The sequence below is a fragment of the Lonchura striata genome, chromosome 5, assembly GCF_050655825.1.
Source record: "Lonchura striata isolate lonStrDom1 chromosome 5, ASM5065582v1, whole genome shotgun sequence".
In the NCBI taxonomy this organism is placed as follows: Eukaryota; Metazoa; Chordata; class Aves; order Passeriformes; family Estrildidae; genus Lonchura; species Lonchura striata.
Genome location: NC_140707.1, coordinates 18,345,953 through 18,362,562, shown reverse-complemented (window position 1 = coordinate 18,362,562; position 16,610 = coordinate 18,345,953). Strand labels below are relative to the sequence as shown.

The 16,610-nt window shown below is 35.2% G+C and overlaps 1 protein-coding gene across 3 annotated transcripts in view; it reads right to left on the bottom strand.

Annotated features, from left to right (window-relative positions):
- The window catches only part of LUZP2 (leucine zipper protein 2), a 117,644-nt gene that overhangs the window by 56,646 nt on the left and 44,388 nt on the right, over positions 1-16,610 (bottom strand). For all 3 annotated transcript variants that reach the window (XR_014955500.1, XM_085579892.1, XM_077784368.2), the window contains exons 2-4: positions 11,915-12,032; positions 9,814-9,884; positions 6,782-6,860 (exon numbers count right to left, since the gene is read on the bottom strand). Coding sequence is in view for 2 of the 3 variants with exons in the window: in XM_085579892.1 (XP_085436018.1) it covers positions 6,782-6,860; positions 9,814-9,884; positions 11,915-12,032 (268 nt within the window). In the remaining variant the exon portion in view is untranslated. The remainder of the gene's footprint in view (positions 1-6,781; positions 6,861-9,813; positions 9,885-11,914; positions 12,033-16,610) is intronic.

The window sequence follows — 16,610 nt, the reverse complement described above, 5'->3', positions numbered from 1 at the left end:
GCTATCATCACTTAAGACAGAAATGTAGGTAGGGGGTCCATGAAAATAGTGCCACCTGACATACATAAATAGAATTTCTTTTACAAACTCTTCCAAAGTTCTAAGTGCTTTGACTGTGGAAATACTGATTTCATATCCACCTACTGGAAGAGAATGATGCTTTATTCAGCACCTGCCTAGTAATGACATCCAGAAATACAGAAATTTAGAACATGTATAGATAATAAATATGAAGATTTTGCACAACAAAAAGTAAAGGTCATAATCAAAATATCAGATCAAGATAAATGGAGAGAAGCACAATACAGCTATTTATTGTGGTTACTTTGTTTTTTCAGCTGTTCAAAGGAATTGCCAGCTACCTACCATTAAATACTGAAAAAAATATACTGATCTCTATTAAAGAGTTCTCCCTTCCTCAGATCTATCTCTCAGGAATATTAATACTCCTTCAAGGCACTTCACTTCTACTTATGAATATATATGAAATAATTAAAGAGATGTGATACCAAAATTATTATCTCTACATAGCTTGGATCTTTTAGGGAAGAGACATTTAAGACAGTCCAGTACTATAAATCTATCCAGTAATATATGTTAGTTAAATTTTGTTAATTACTATTTACATACACATGCATCTTATACCACTGATATGGACACCTTACATAGAGTAAGCATACCATTTTAGCTTAGCTGAAAAAAAACCCAAAATTAAGAATTAACAAATTAAAAAATTAAGAATATTTTTACATTGCTTCCTTTTTCAAAAATAATAGAAGAATTATTTAGGAACTGATTAATTTTTGCCTTTAAATTATAACAGCATTTTAAGGGTCTTCTACTAAATCTTTAACACATGAAGAACCACTTAGTCACAAAGTATAGGTATGGAGAGTTAGATAGGAGGGATGTATACGACTTGTTTACTAGAGCCATTAAAGGGATAACTTCATCTCTCCATTTAAGTGTACCCATATGTATAGCTTCATGTTCTAAGGCAGATCAGTCTGTATTGCACCATTTGTATGATGCTTTTAGTAAGTCTCAAGGACAAGACAATTTTCCAGAAGAGATGTAAAAATAATCCTTTCAGTCATCAAATCCTGAGAGTATAATAAGCAAGAATTGACTTTTATACCCAGCTCTAAATTACCAGTGAAAAAACAACATTCACCTCTTTCCACATGTTGTTTGTCTTCAATTGCTCTCTGGCTGCAATTATGACAGTACATAATGAAAATATATTGTCTTAAGGCTGAACTTTTCAGTACTAAGCAAGGACACTGCTTCCATACCCTGGAGAGAGTCATCCAAGATACTCAGAGTTTTGTGTGTTTCAGAGCTCATTATGTTTATTAAAGACAACAGTTTCCATCCAGTGCCCTTTACTCACAGCAGTTGGTGACCTTGGAATGTTTAAATTAAATTTCCCCCCATCAAAATAGAGAATGCTTTAGCAGATGGCAGTGACCTAATTCTAAGAGTCAGACAATTGTAGTTATCCATGACAGGATGGTAAAACCCCAATATAACATCATTACTGCACAGCTAGGACTCAGCTGCAATGATACTCGCTTACCTCCAAACTCGTGTATCTTGCTCAGGACTAAAATGAGCAGTTAAGGTTTGACTGAATTCATCCATTAACATCTGACTATTTTGGCCATATCTGGAAACCCTAACATACTCAATGTTCATTTTCCTCGTCTACTTTTCAAGATACAATGTAAAAATTGACTTCAAAATATAGTGTAAAGATTGACTTCAGAGGAAACTGTCTAGGCTATTATGTAAAACACATAAAATATTCTTTCCTTTGGCAAAAAGTGTTCTACAGAGCGCTAAATACTTTTAAAAGCAAAGCTAAATAGATTTCACCTATTAGTCTTTCTAAGAAGAATGTAACTTTTAAGCTGCAAGTTATAATTTGATTAGTAAATGAAACTTCCATCAAAGGAACATTTAGGACTTTATGAATAGTCATAAAAGCTTTTACTAGAAAAAAACAAATTATTTTTTTAAGGGAAAAGAACTTCAGAACTTTTTATTAAAATCTTTCAATTATGGGGATAATACTGAATCAAATTCCCCATATTCTATTAACCTTTTATTACATAACCCTTTATTATAACATTTTATTACTAGAAAACCTTTTATTTGTATAAAATAAAAGAAAACCTTTTATTTGCATAATCTTTTATTACTAGAAAAACCCTACTGATTTAAAAATACCCATATTGTTTATGGTTCCTTTAAATAAGTAATATATAAAGTGTTACTTAATTCTCATTTCTCATAATGAACACTGAGGAAAAAAAGGAAATTACACAGACAAATTTTATCCTTTATTTTGACAGACAGTACTGTAACTGCACTGCCAAATAATCCATTAGCGTATCTTCTTTAAAATTGCTAGCATGATATAAAATACCAACAGAATAAAATAGAAAAGGTAGATTAAACTTACTCTATTTAGCCAAACTATTTTTGAGTGTTTCCATATTTCTCTTTCTCCCTCATCCAGAGCCAGCCAGCTCTTTATATAAACTTTAACTGCAGTTAATGGGAAATAAGTTTTCAAACTTGCTAAAAATGTAACTACTTCTTAACATGCAAACATTAGCATGAAGTACAGCCAAGCAAAGAGTCAGTCTTCCAAAAGCTCTAAGAGCCTTTTAACCTAATGAAGACATACAGAATCAATACTTATTCTATTTATTCAAATTCATTGAAAAACCTCAAACAAACAAAACAAGACACTTTCAAGTTACATGTGCCACTTGCTCTGTGCCTTTTAGTTAACAAAAGTGAAAATCAGTCTATGATCTCCAACTCTGCTTCTGGAAGAAGTGGCTCCACTTCACATTTAGAGAAAATAGTTTGACTTTATTAATGTTTTTTAAATATTTTTCACTGCATGAAAACTTAATACGAATTGCTTAGGTATTTGATGCTAAATACAGAAAAAAGAACTTTTTTAACCTTCAATGATTGTTAAAGAGGACATCGGGTTATTTGGAATGATGTCTTACATATTTTATATGCATATTGTACACCTAAACCCAGTATGGTCCTTCTGAAATGTTTTTAGATATAAAAATAATCTACTGCTCTAGTGTGAGACCATCTGTAGAGAAGCTCCTTCATAACCAAAGTCTTTCTGGAAGACTGTATGTGACCTTGAAGTTTGTAATGTAGAACAAGTCTAAGATTTAAACCATCCTTAAAGTTTTTCTAGTGTTTCTCTGCACATTTTATTATCCCAGACACAGCTGTTGAAACAATAGGCATAAATGTATCTGAGATCTGCCATAAGTTTTCTAGGAAAGGCCTGTCCCAAGACAAACTGCTGCTGCTCTTTGTTAGTGCTAGAGATGCAGGAACAACCCAGAAAGACAGCACTCACTGCTGTTAAGATCCCTCAGTGTGATCACTGCTCTGGAGGACAGGAATGTCTTTCCATGTCCTTTTATGTTCCACATGCCTCAGCTGCTGCTTCCATCCTCAGGAGGTTGTTTCCTACCCAGCAGCAGCTGCACCAGCTGCCCTCTGCCTGTACCTCTGCCGGTCCCCACCATCCCTTGAGCAGCTGCTCAGAACAGCAACCTTTTTGCTGCTTGCAGTTCTTGATTTGTCTAGCCTTAAAGGGTGAGAAAAATGGTTATGCAAGCATAACAACATTGATACCTCTGCTTGCAACACTAGTAAAAAGCCTTGCCACACATTGCACCAGAAGGCATGAATGTAAAGTCTAATGAATAGCTGATGTGACTCCCTTTTTCTTCTGTTTTGGTCAGAGTCCTTGAGTAATTTCCCAGTTAGTTTTTATTTAATTTTACTTAATTCTTGTGAATTCTTACTTGCACTTTTACATTGGCCTAATAAAGAACACCTTCAGGCAGGTGTTACATGTTGAATTACATACATGCAGTAAGCATTGTATTACGTCTCCTGTGCAAATGCAGAGAGATGTATTTCCACTCTTCCCCCTACCACCAGTGCTTCATTAGTCTTTGTGAAATGTAATTCTACTTTCATTTACTCTGATGAAAATCAAGATTTCTTTCATCAAGTCCTATAATATAAAATGTGCTTAAATTGGACTAGAAACAAGTTTAGCAATTAATTAAGTTAGAATTAAATTCAAGCTCTCACTAGTATTGCATTAAAGTACTTAGACCTTCTTTCATAGATTTCACATTGTTTTCAGAAAAACGTGGAACACGTAGAGAACCCAGGTATAAAATAACCTTGTGTGTCAGTAATAAAATCTATCTCCATTTCTATTGCAATTTTCATCTGAGGATCCTGAGGTACTGTTTGAATATTCATTCAGCCTCGCTGTACTGCTGAGCTTCACTATGTACATTGTGTTCCAAGGAATAAAGAAGTAAATCACAAACCAAGGACACAGTTTTGATTTCCTTAGAATTATTAGTAAGTTTAATAGACTATTCGTGTCGAGTATTGGAATACAGCTCAAGAATTCAGATTCTTTAAGCACCTGGCAACCCTCCAAGCTCCCACAGGAGCTTTCCCTGGTTTCTACACCAGGTGGTATTTTGCTACCAGTTAATGGCGGATATTGTTTCATGTAGAACAAATCTTGTGCTTTTCAAAGTGCTAGACTGGGACTGAATGTACACAAGGCACTGTTGCTCAAACAAGAAAAGCAGTAACACCAACAAATCCATTCATTGTATTTGAGATTTATGCAATCCACACCTGAATTAGTCTTGAGGATCAAAATCTAATAAAAAGATTCAATAATTAAATGTTTTCCACCCTCCATTTGTAGGACTAGAATTCATTGTGCTGATAAAGTCAAGAGGAATGCATTCAATACACCTGAAAATTGTCAACTTTCAACTAGTATGTTCTGACTACGTATCAGAGACTACTAGATACTGATTTTTTTCCTTATTTCAGAGCTATTTTGAAGGAAGTGATTTTTTCCCCCTGCTCTGCTCTTGTGAATCCCCACCTGGAGTACTGTGCACAGTTCTGGTGTCCCCAGTGTAAGAATGACACGGAACTGTCAGGGCCAGTTCAGAGGAGGACAGCAAAGCTGGTAAGAGCACTGGAGCACATCCCCTCTGAAGACAGGCTGAAAGAGCTGGAGCTGTTCAGCCTGGAGAAAAGGTTACATGGAGATCTCAGAGCAAGCTTCCAGCATGGGAAGGGACCTGCAGGGAAGCCAGAGAGAGACCCTTCAAGAACTGCAGTGCCAGGGCAAAGAGTAAAGGGTACAAGGGTCTATTCCAGGTGAGGCACTGGAACAGCTTGTCTGGGGAGGCTGTGGATGCCCAACCCTGGCAGAGTTTAAAGCCAGGTCAAAAAGGCCTTGAGCAACCCTAGTGGAGGTGCCCCTGTCCCGGGCATGGTGGGGTGGGACTAGAAGATCTTCAAGGTCCATTCCAACCCCTTAACAGTCTAGGACTCTAGTATTTGATATAGACAATTTATAGACTGCCTCAGTACAAAAGGATCTTAAAACAAATGCAGTTTGTTTCATTTTTTTCTGGAGATACACTGTCCTGGCTAAAAAGACCATCAAAATATGCTGTCCTTTTCAAACTCAATACTGCTTTCAGATTACTTCTTTTCACTCTTGAAGAGGATAAAAGTTCTTTTTTTTTTCTCTAGACAAAAATAGAAGTCCAAAAATACACTAATTTTATGTTGTATGGTACACAAGAACAGGAAGTATCTTTACTCTTCAGATTTTTGAGCAACAAAGGGAAAAATTTGTTTTCAAAAATGAGATTAACTGAAAGAAACCTACAATAGGAATAGTTTGGTCCACAATCCAAGCAGTTTATAATTAGAAGGTAGGAAAACATACACTCTCACATTTTGTTCACCAAGGGAATAAAGCCACATATAAATCACAGTCATATGAAATAAGGCACTGTAAATATTTGTTGAATTTAATAATTACACTGTCTGTCTTGGACAAACCCTTGCTTTGGAAGACAGCAAAATGTTAGTAAAGAAATCTGTAGTTATCCAATATGAAATAGAAAATAGATCTATAAACACTTCTAGCAGGTTGTTTTCAAATCCAGAGTTCAAATCATAAAACACTTAAGGTTTGAAGGAACCTCTGGAGATTATCTAGTCAACTTATGCTCAGTTGTGTCCATGTTACAGGAATATTAATAACCAGCATATGAAAAATTTCCTTTTTTTATCTTAGTAAACATGATTCTACCTTTTTTTCCTACAGTAGCAAAATGTGTCTATTTTTGCTACAAAACATCACATTGCTACATGAAAATCAAAACAATTGTGCAGTTTGTCCAGAAACAGAATTTCAATAAAGCATGAAATCTTAATAGGACTTAATAATACCTTCTAGAATGATAATTAGTTCCACTATGGTCAAAATCAGATACTCTACTCTCTATTTTGTCGCTGAAAATCCATAGTAATATCTAAAAAGTCAATAGATGTATGACAGCCTACATTAGTATAGATGAGACATGAGGGTCCATAAAGATCATCTCCCCAGGGAGAAGACTTAGGCCTAAATTTCCTGTCTAAAGTCTCCAGAAGTGTATAAACATCCATAAACTCCACAGAAATAAGGGAAGATATCTTAATATTTTAGAACATTAAAACTTCTTCCAGATCCTTTCTTCTGAAGTTTGCAGAGTACTAACACATATATGAAATCCATTCTTTTTTTACAAAGTTTTTTAAGCTAATAAATTCTCAAGGCAAGATTAAGAAAAAACAGAAGAAAAACAAAAATAAGGAAAGAAAGAGAATCACTCACGGTAGCCTGCTGCTTCTCTGCCTTCTCAGCTGCCTCATTAAGCTGCTTTTGAAAGGCTTCCTGGAGAGATTTCATTTCCCTAGGTTATTGAAAACACAGAATACAAACTTCAACACAAGTGTCCACTAGGAAATACTTATTCAGATTAAAAAATGGACCTTTAATTATTCAGAGTAGGAAACAGATGTACTTTGTCTGTGAGTCTCCCAAATTAAGTCATAATGACTCCATGAAGTATAGTGCCAATGCAAAATAAAAATCATCTCTGATGCAAAGTGGCCACCGTTTATGTCTGCTGAATGGCCTGCTGTGCAAAACATCTGGTAGTGCATAATTTCCAACAAAAATGATTCACACCAAAAAAGTGAGAAAAGTAGGCAAGTGAAAATCCACTGTCATCGAGACATACTATTATCAATAAGAACTAGTTTATATCTGCTTTAAAATAAACAAATAAATCATGCTCTGATAAAATTCAACCTCATATGGCACCTTCTAGAGACAAGCAACAAAAAATTCAGCAGAAGATTCTGGTATAAAAATAAAAAAGAGCAGGATAATTGCTTGGATTTGGTTAATTTGAATCAAGTGAAAACCCTCTGCATTACTGATTCAGCCAGAGATTTTCTCCAAATTGTGGTAATTTTCTACCCACAGCACATGAAACAATTCGGAGATGTAGCAAAGTAGTAAAATGACAGATTTCATAACAGCTGCAGGGCTTTTGAAGGATTGCTGCTTGCATGGATAAACTCTCAGTGAAGACCAAGACAACTGGATTTATAGACAGTAACATACAATAATTTAGTCCTGTGAAAACTAAACTGAATGGAAACCACATAATTTTAAAAGAACTTGCTACCTGTTGGATAATTTTTTTTAGCTGATAACCCCTACTACTTTCAGCAGTTTTGGCAGCACTAGTATAGAACAGATTTAATTTAAAAAGTGACTGAGCAGCATGAAAACAATATACCATCAGCACTAAAAGATGCCATCATTGCACAGTGTTGATGATACAGATAGAATAAAACTGGGGGCATCATAGTAAGTGACTAAGTTTTACTTGGAACTTGGGAATTATTGAACAATTTGCACAAAAGGAATTAAAAAAAAAATCTATTTTGAAGTCAACAGAACATTTACTTACAAAAGCTGACATTCTAGTACTCTAAACTTTACTGTACTGTAGAGTATAATCAAAGTTGTGCTCAGACCAAGTCTGCAGCTCATGTTTGTTCAAAGAAAGATTACAACATTAATATTGGGATGTATTTTGAATTTTGGCTTCAATGCAATAGATTTAAGCATAATACTATGTTCATTTTTATTTACTTACTGCAGATATAAGGTAGCCTGAGGACCCTGGCAAATAAACTGTGACCCTTCCCCAGTGAAATTCTATGAGGAAGATTGCCTGGCACATTTTAAATTCCTCTTTCATACACTGAACTTTTACACCTCTCTGGAAATGAAATCTAGTAAGTCTGTAAACTGCTGGCAACAGTATAGCCCCAAAGCATTTCCTTGTAGTATACTGTAAAAACCTTTCATTTTCTGAATGATGGAGTAGGCTGCTCAGCAGCAGATTGCACTGATCCACTTTTTATTTCTGGGAACTGCTCTTGTGCAGTACACTCAATGTCTGGATGCCCTAGAAGCAAAATCAAGATATATTTTAGGGTGGAACTTGAGAGACAGCGAATGGTGATTTACAGAGGAGATTAGGAAGAATATTTGAAATATGTAATAAAATTTTCTTTCAGCAGACTCAATTTTCCCATATGCAACTAAGATCTATTTACTAAAGAGTCCATTAATACTTCTCATCAATTCATGTCTCAATTTCATAAAGGAAAACTGCACAACAATCAAACCACCAAAAAACTGCATTCATGTATGATGAAGGATTTTGTCTGTGTGAAGGACAGCTATGATGCTGAGATGTTACAGCTTCAGTCATATTCAAGCCACGTAAGTATTTAAATAGGACAGTAGCTAAAGACGTTCCTCTAGAATTTATTTGTCTGGAATACCTGAAAGATTGTTATGGATCACAGTAAAAATAAGAAATTCCACTGGTATTGTATTGCAGACCTTATATATTGGGTATTTAAGATATGAAGATAATTTTCTCACAAGGTTTCTATATAGCAATGCAATTTTATTTATACTTTCATGTGTGTATCTACACTGAATGTAGACGTAAGATGGCCATGGAATTTAATTATTGCATTTCCAACAATGAAGGAAGTATGAATTTAATAATTTTTCTTACTAAACATTTTTCCTAGGGAGAAATACGAAGTATAGATGCACTCATTATGTACTATTTTTCCAGCAAAAGTGGTCACTACATTAGTTATGTTTTCTTGTTACTAAAATTGTATTGATGTTGCTATTTTTTGGACTAAATTTTAAAAATGAAGAGACACAGAATGATGAGACTTACTCACAATGAAGCACTAGGGAAATGGAGACTAAGGACTGGGCTGGGAACTTGCATTCCCAGCCATGGGACATAACTTTTTAAGTGCTCAATGAATAATTTGAAATAAATACTCCTTTCTCTTTCTAACTCCATTCATCACTAATACCCAGTGGAAGTATTCCTGTTTGCACATGGACTAGTGATTTTGAGTGTCTACACATATAAACATTTAATTAAGAGCTTTGAATAAATGTCATCATATCCAAACTTAGAGATTTAGACACTTCAGTAATTTAGTTTTCTAAAAATCCTGAATTTATTTTTTAAGGAATATTTCATGACTAAATTTTCCTTTAAAATTCAATGTCTTTCTTTAGCAGATACCTTACCATACCATTTTAATATATTTTCCTATCATATGTCAAACATCAGTAAAATCATCATTTGTTTCAGAAAGAGTATTTCCTGCCTTTATTTTACTGTTACAATTAGCAGATTCTGGAATACAGCAGTGTTTATAGTAAAAGGAAAGGTGAAATTTGCTAGTCTGACAGCTTTTAGTCAGGAAATGGAAAGAAAAAGAAGGAAGTGAGGGTCTTACCTTTGGTTTTGGCCCATTTCCAGAAGTTTCTGTACATCATTTTTGGTTGATGCTTCATCATTTTTTAAAGACTGATAGCAACAACAACAACAACAAAAAAACTCTATTAAGAGATCATTTTTATTATTAATCTGTAAAAGTATTTAGCCCTTGTTCCTAAAATGGTCCTGGTGAATTGCAGACATTACCACTTAAGAAAATTGGAAGAATAGTCTGATTTTTCTTTACTGTAGCTCAAACACAGTTAACTGTATACAGCTCTGTATTTCTGAAACATCAAATGCGAGATAAATACAAGCAGATTTAGAAACAGATGAATGACTGAAAGCATTAGAATTTTATGACCAAGTAAATGTATATATACAGAATACTACAGCTCTTTGCCTATATCAAGATCTCTGTAGTGTTGAGTTTAAAATATTTCACAGTGTAATTTTGCTGAATATTTCCTTCAACTGTGCTACATTCTAAAATAAATTTGCTACAAGGAGAGCATATTTCTATTAAAAAAAAAGTCTGCAGTAATGGTGATAAAGCACTCAAAAAATCCCCAAATTAAACCCAACTCCCAAACCAAAAACCCCAAAGATCAAAAGGTTGATTAATTAAAACCAGGGAAGTCTGGAACATAAGAAAATATAACACAATACTATAATATAGCCCAGTACTGATACACACCACTGGTATTCTCCTGGGAACAGATAAGAGTGCTTCTTCTCCTTTTATTTTTCCCAGCTAGCTTACAAAGACGTATTGTCAGAAAAATAATTTGCTTTAAAATGGCATGAAATACAGAGACCAATTTTAACTGATAATGAGTCTAAATATTTTCACCAGACCAACAGACTCTACTGGGAAAAGACAGGTGCTCCCTCAGCTGAATATCTCAAATCCAGGGAAGCACTTTCAATTTAGTTTTTCCTCTGAGGAGCTGATTGAGTTCAGAGTTATTTTATTGCCCTTTCAGCCTAACCATGGCATAGCAGTTAAATGAAGACGAGTCTCAGCTCTCACTTCAGGCTCATCTAGCACAGATTGTCAGCCAATTTGTAAATCAATGCCCTGCAGTAAATCCAGTCAGACTGTGTAGATGGCATGTCAGAAAGGTAAACTGAGCAACTAAATTAAGTTGAGTGTATGGAATTCAGCAGCAAAGATCCAACCTGCAACAGCAAAGGCCATCCTTTTCAGTAGCTGCCAGTACAAATGTGAGGCAAGGGGCCAGCTGGGGATATAATTGGGATGGTAGATGATTACAAATTTCACTTAAGATTTTAAAATGAGTTAAGAAACTAAGTTAGCTAGCAAAGACCACGTACCTCAGTTAAAGAGTAACAAATACATTAAGAAAGAGAAGCTAGAAGTGACAAAGACAGATGAAGCAATTGTGAAGAAGCAGAGACCATAGAAATACCTCGCCTCAAGAATAATCCAACAGTTAAGAGAGGCTCGGACTGTGACCAGCAGGTCAAAAGGTCCTGCTAACTGGCTGTAGGCTAAGAGCTCACCATGAGGAAGACAACTTTCTTCCTCCCATACGACCCCTCCCTGACTTCAAACTCCCACCAACACAATTCAGCTGTAATGAATATTCAGCTGATTATAATACGAAGTGGGCACGTAATGATTATGTATTATGCGTCCTTAGAAACTGCCTGGATATGTAAAATCTTTTCTGTAAAAATAGAGGGCAGGAGTCCTGGACATGTATCTAGAAATGATTCCACATGTGTCCAGCACTGCAATAAAATATCCTTATTTTCAACTTTAAGTAGTTGAAGAGTCATCTGTCTGTGCTTCAAATGTGTCAGCTCCATTAATACTCTGTATTTCTTGTCCTTCCCTTCCTCCTTGTATGTTCTATTTTCATATTTTCTTTATTTTTATTGAGTTGGTAAAGGCCCAAACACATTAGGATGAAATTTTCTATGAAACGATCAGGTTTATGTTTAATAGAAGATCAACAAAATAAACAAAATAATAACTATTCAAATATTTAATGATTTTTAAAAAGAAACATATTTTTTTGTAATTAAAAAACACCAAAAAGAAAATGTTGAGGTAATTAAGTAATGTTATAGAAACTGAGACAGAATCTAACCTGGAGGTTTACTTTAATTCCCTGAAGTTCTTTAGAAGTCTTTAACAGTTGATGAAGTATGTTGCTCCTCTCTTTAAAGACTTCTTTCAGTTGTCTTTCCAGCTCTTCATAGCCCTGTCTAACACAAAGAATAAAAACATGAGATCATTTCACAACATTTGTCCATGCAACTGAAAACATATCTTAGTTCATCCAAATTTAATTCCAACACCCTGTGTAGATTTCAAGGGCACTATGTCCCCTTGCTCACCTGTAGAACTTAATTTTTCCTAATATTGATAAGTAGATGTTTTATACATTAAAATGATGTCCTGATTTTGTGTGAGCAAATTACCAGATTGAAACGCTGCAAATGATGGATCGTCTGTGATGAGCGGGAGACATAAAGGGATGTATTTAGCATGAGTGACAGTGTGAGGATTTTTCTTACCTTAAAACATATACCATACAAGAAACAAAGAAAAACTTGGTAAGTATGAAGATTTGAGACATCAGTAAGAACAATTCATATCTATTATAACTTGCTAAATGAAACACAGCACTCCTTCAACACAAACACCTTAGTATAAAGCATAGATTAATAAAAATCAGGTGTTACCAGCAGCTTTTGCAAAACAAGAAGCCTAGTCCCAGATGATAAGCAAATGGTAGGTGCTATGCCTAATGCTAACTGCTCTTGGAGAAAAACAAAAACAAGTGGACTGAGATGATAAGGGAAAGGAATGTGAGCTAATGGGTTTGGCTAACTGCTTTTTCTGCAGGACAAGGGCTTAGCCCGCATGCACTAAGCAATACTGAAGAACGCTTACTAGCTGCTACTGGTCGTTTTTATGACTAATAGAAGAGCTGTCACAAAGCACAGAAAAATGTAATAAAAGAATAGGAACATAATTATTGCACAATTTCAGATGAAGTATAACTGATACAGCAATAAAGTGTGCAATAATACAAGTAAGCATTAGGAAAATAGGTGTGATGAAAGTATTGGATAAGAATAGTGTGTCACGTTTGTAACGTAAGATAAGAAAACCACAAGTTATGGCTGACTCCAACTCCTTAAGATTGCAACTTTTAGATAAATGAACAGGGCAGGTGCCAAACTTGTAAAGCAATAAATAACCACTGTAAGATGAGCACAACAGAGATGCATGTGGAGGTGTGGTGTTAACCAGGCTGCTTATACAGCTTAGGTCAATGTTACAAGGTGCTTATACAACCTGAGTAACAAGACATCAATATAACCTGAATTATAACTTTATACACTTATATAAATATAAAAGGGTTATAGGTTATGTAACTTGAATCATAGCTTTTTATACCAATATAACCTGATATAAACTTTCTACATAATGTGTATAAATACCACAGCACTTGACAAAGGTGGGTGAGCAAGGTGGAGATATCCCACTCACCCACCAGCGCTGCAATAAGCAAATACCTGCTCTATAGACATCAGTCTTGGGGGATTTATTTCCAGCCTATCTTTTGGGTATCAACCCCCTGCATGCCACATGCTCCCACTGACCAGGCCAATAAAGGTGTCCTTTACTTTACAGCTCCTTACAGTGGACTGGAATTCTTTGAATCATAAAGTTTAACTCATTCTATAATTTCTTCTCGCTTAAATCTTACAGTATAAACTAGAACTGACAAATATGCTCAGTGGAATCAAACTTAGTTATTAATTAATGGATAAGTAAAAAAGCCTATCCTTTTCAAAATGGAACTTTTACTTGGAATGAAACCTTTTATTTTCAAGTTTTTATAAAATCCCCAATGAAATGAATCCAATCCATATTGCTTGAGGTTAAATGAAATGCAGATCAAGCTCTCATATTCCATTTCAGAAAAGCAGGTAAACTTCACAATTAATGCTAACGCAACATACCTTTTAATTTAAAATTGCTGTTTTGATAAACACCAAACAGCGAATTTAAAGACCTTTTCCTTTTGCAACTTAATTTCTTTTTCTTTCATGCAGTACTTCTAGTTCTAAAAGAAGGGGAAAAATCTCAAATTTGCAGCACAAAAGTTGTATTTTACCTGGAGATTCAGGACCTTGAGATTAAGCAGGGATCTTAACACTCATGGACTTTGAATACACACTTCAGCAGAGAAACTTAGGAAAGCAAATTAAATGTCCTATCTAATATCAGTACTATCTACTTTAGCAAACGACCACCTCACAAAATACGACAGACTTAGCAAAACAGAAAATTATTCTATATTAAATGATACTTTAAGTAACTAGAAGTGATGACAGTGACTTGACTTTTCTAATAAAATAACTAGATAACTGGATGTTATCAAAACAAGTTCAAGGCCAGCTGAATGGAGTTTTGAGCATCCTGGACTAGTGGAAGGTTTCCCTAGCCATGACAGGGGATTGGAATTGAAATTCCCTTCTAATCCAAACCATCCTATGATCCTATGATCAAAAATAAGTTAGCTCTAATAGAGGTCATGCAGCAAAACTCACATGGGTTTACAGGAAATGTGTATGCCAAAATTATGGACCTTCCAAATTTAGCATTATTTACATTTATAGTTTCTTTTTTTGGTTCAATTTTTTTTCTACCGAATTGTATAAATAAAATAATATGACTCAAAATTAGCTAGTGCTAGATAAATATAAATGATAAATATAAGCATTCTCATTATTACCTGCAATATATATAAAATATTCTGTGTAATACAGGAACACCTACAGTTTTTTTTTTTCCATGCAAGCTACATATGATTCTAAAGAAGGTATCACTGTAATAGAGCTGCCTTACCTTAACATTGACATTATGTGCAGTCAGCCTGACACGTTTCAGAGAATACCGTCAGTTTAATTTGCCTATAAACAGAGTTCAAGGAGGAATTACCTCTTGCTAAACTGATCAGGTAGTTTGAATAAGATCATAACTTCCATTCCTTTTCAAGTAATAGAAAAACGTGTATTAGTCCTGATGGTCTCCTTTTCCTATTGCTATGTTGGGCTTTAAAAAAAAAAAAATTACATAATTACATGCTGGTGGTAACATTGTGTTTTAGCAATCACTTTGAAGTACCACACTCTGTCCCCTAAACATGCTTGAGCATTTAATGGTCATCTGTCCATCCCAAGCTGCCCCATGGGTAGTCAGTTGGCTCATGTTTTGCTCTATTACCTGATAATTAGCAATTTGCATAACCTGGGAGATTTACAGAATTTAAAAATTTAATTCAATTATGCATGCACTTGTCTTTTCCTTCATATTATCTTCTATGACACACTGTGAAGAAAGGTGCAGATAAAAAGCCAACCACCAATTTACCACAGTGAGTCACAAACCAAATCAAACCCTCAGAACTGTTTGTAAGGACTTAGAGAGCACAGCTGCCTGTCTCAAACACTGCCAAGAAGGAACCTGCCATAAGGAAAGTCACCACAACAGAAACTTCAGATAAGCACAGAAGTGAGGGATTCACAACAGGAAAGTTCTAATTCCAGGCCTGGCAGGTGTGTGTGAGATCTGGTGAGCACATCCTGGTTAATGCATGCAGACAGAAATTCCCACTGGGGCAAACTGTGGGAAAGGAAGCCACTGTTTATGGACATATCACCCCAAGTTTTGGGACAGATGTCACCTGCAGCCACCATGACCATCAAAGCATCTCCATACTCATTTCTGGAGTCTTCCACCAGAGAACTCTGCATGATCCACAGTGTTAAAACCTCCTCAGGGGAGGGGGCTGGGCATTCCCACCTAAGCTTACACTGAAATCTTTGTCTCATGGGTTTCCCCCAACCCTGATCAGGACAGTGACCGTCACTTTTAACAAGATACTGAAACTGCAACAATCAGGTTTCGTTACTGGATCCACAAGTAGTGATACTTTTTCTCTCCACTATTTAGTCTAACACTTCCTTTTTTTTCCCTTAGACATTTTCTTAAATGATATCTTTATACGTGTATTACTACAGATGATGATAATAATGGTTACATACCTCCTTCCTGTTGCAATCAAATTGTTCTAATAGATATATCTATAACTCATTCAGTGCTCTTTCACTCTAATCTGCTTCCCCAAGGGATACCTCACAAACCTCAGTTACCCTGCCTTCAGGAATGGGTTGCAAAACTATTAGAAGATTTTTTTTTTTAAAACAGGAATGGAGATACAAGACAGAGTAATTAATTAACACTGAGGTCTCAAAGGTTTTCTGTTCTGGGCAATATTATCTCTAGCATCAAACTCTGACTCTGCATTGTGTCCAAGAATAGTACCCATAAATTTGAATACAGCGAAATTCAACCCTGCACCCATGTGATAACCCACAAACCCTCAGATCAAGCCATCTGTTTTGGTCACCTCAATTTCTACAGTAAGAACTTGTGTTATTTAAACTAACGAAGTGCAATTCAAGTGAAAAACCGTAAATTTTGGTGATCTAATCATGAATCACTTAGATTATTCAAGATCTCTCACATTCTCAACAAAACTGACTATATTTCCACATCATTTACAGCAAAGAGGAAAACTTACCTATTATGTCAACAGTGTGGTTGACATTGACCTCAGTGGAAGGTACATTAGGAGCTATACAACAATCTGTGACTGTTTGAATGAATACTTATGCATCAATAATTTATGTTCACCTAGTATTAAAACTGGTTGCTACTAACAAAAGTCAGGTTTTAAAGTCAAAGTTTGTTGAGCACCATAC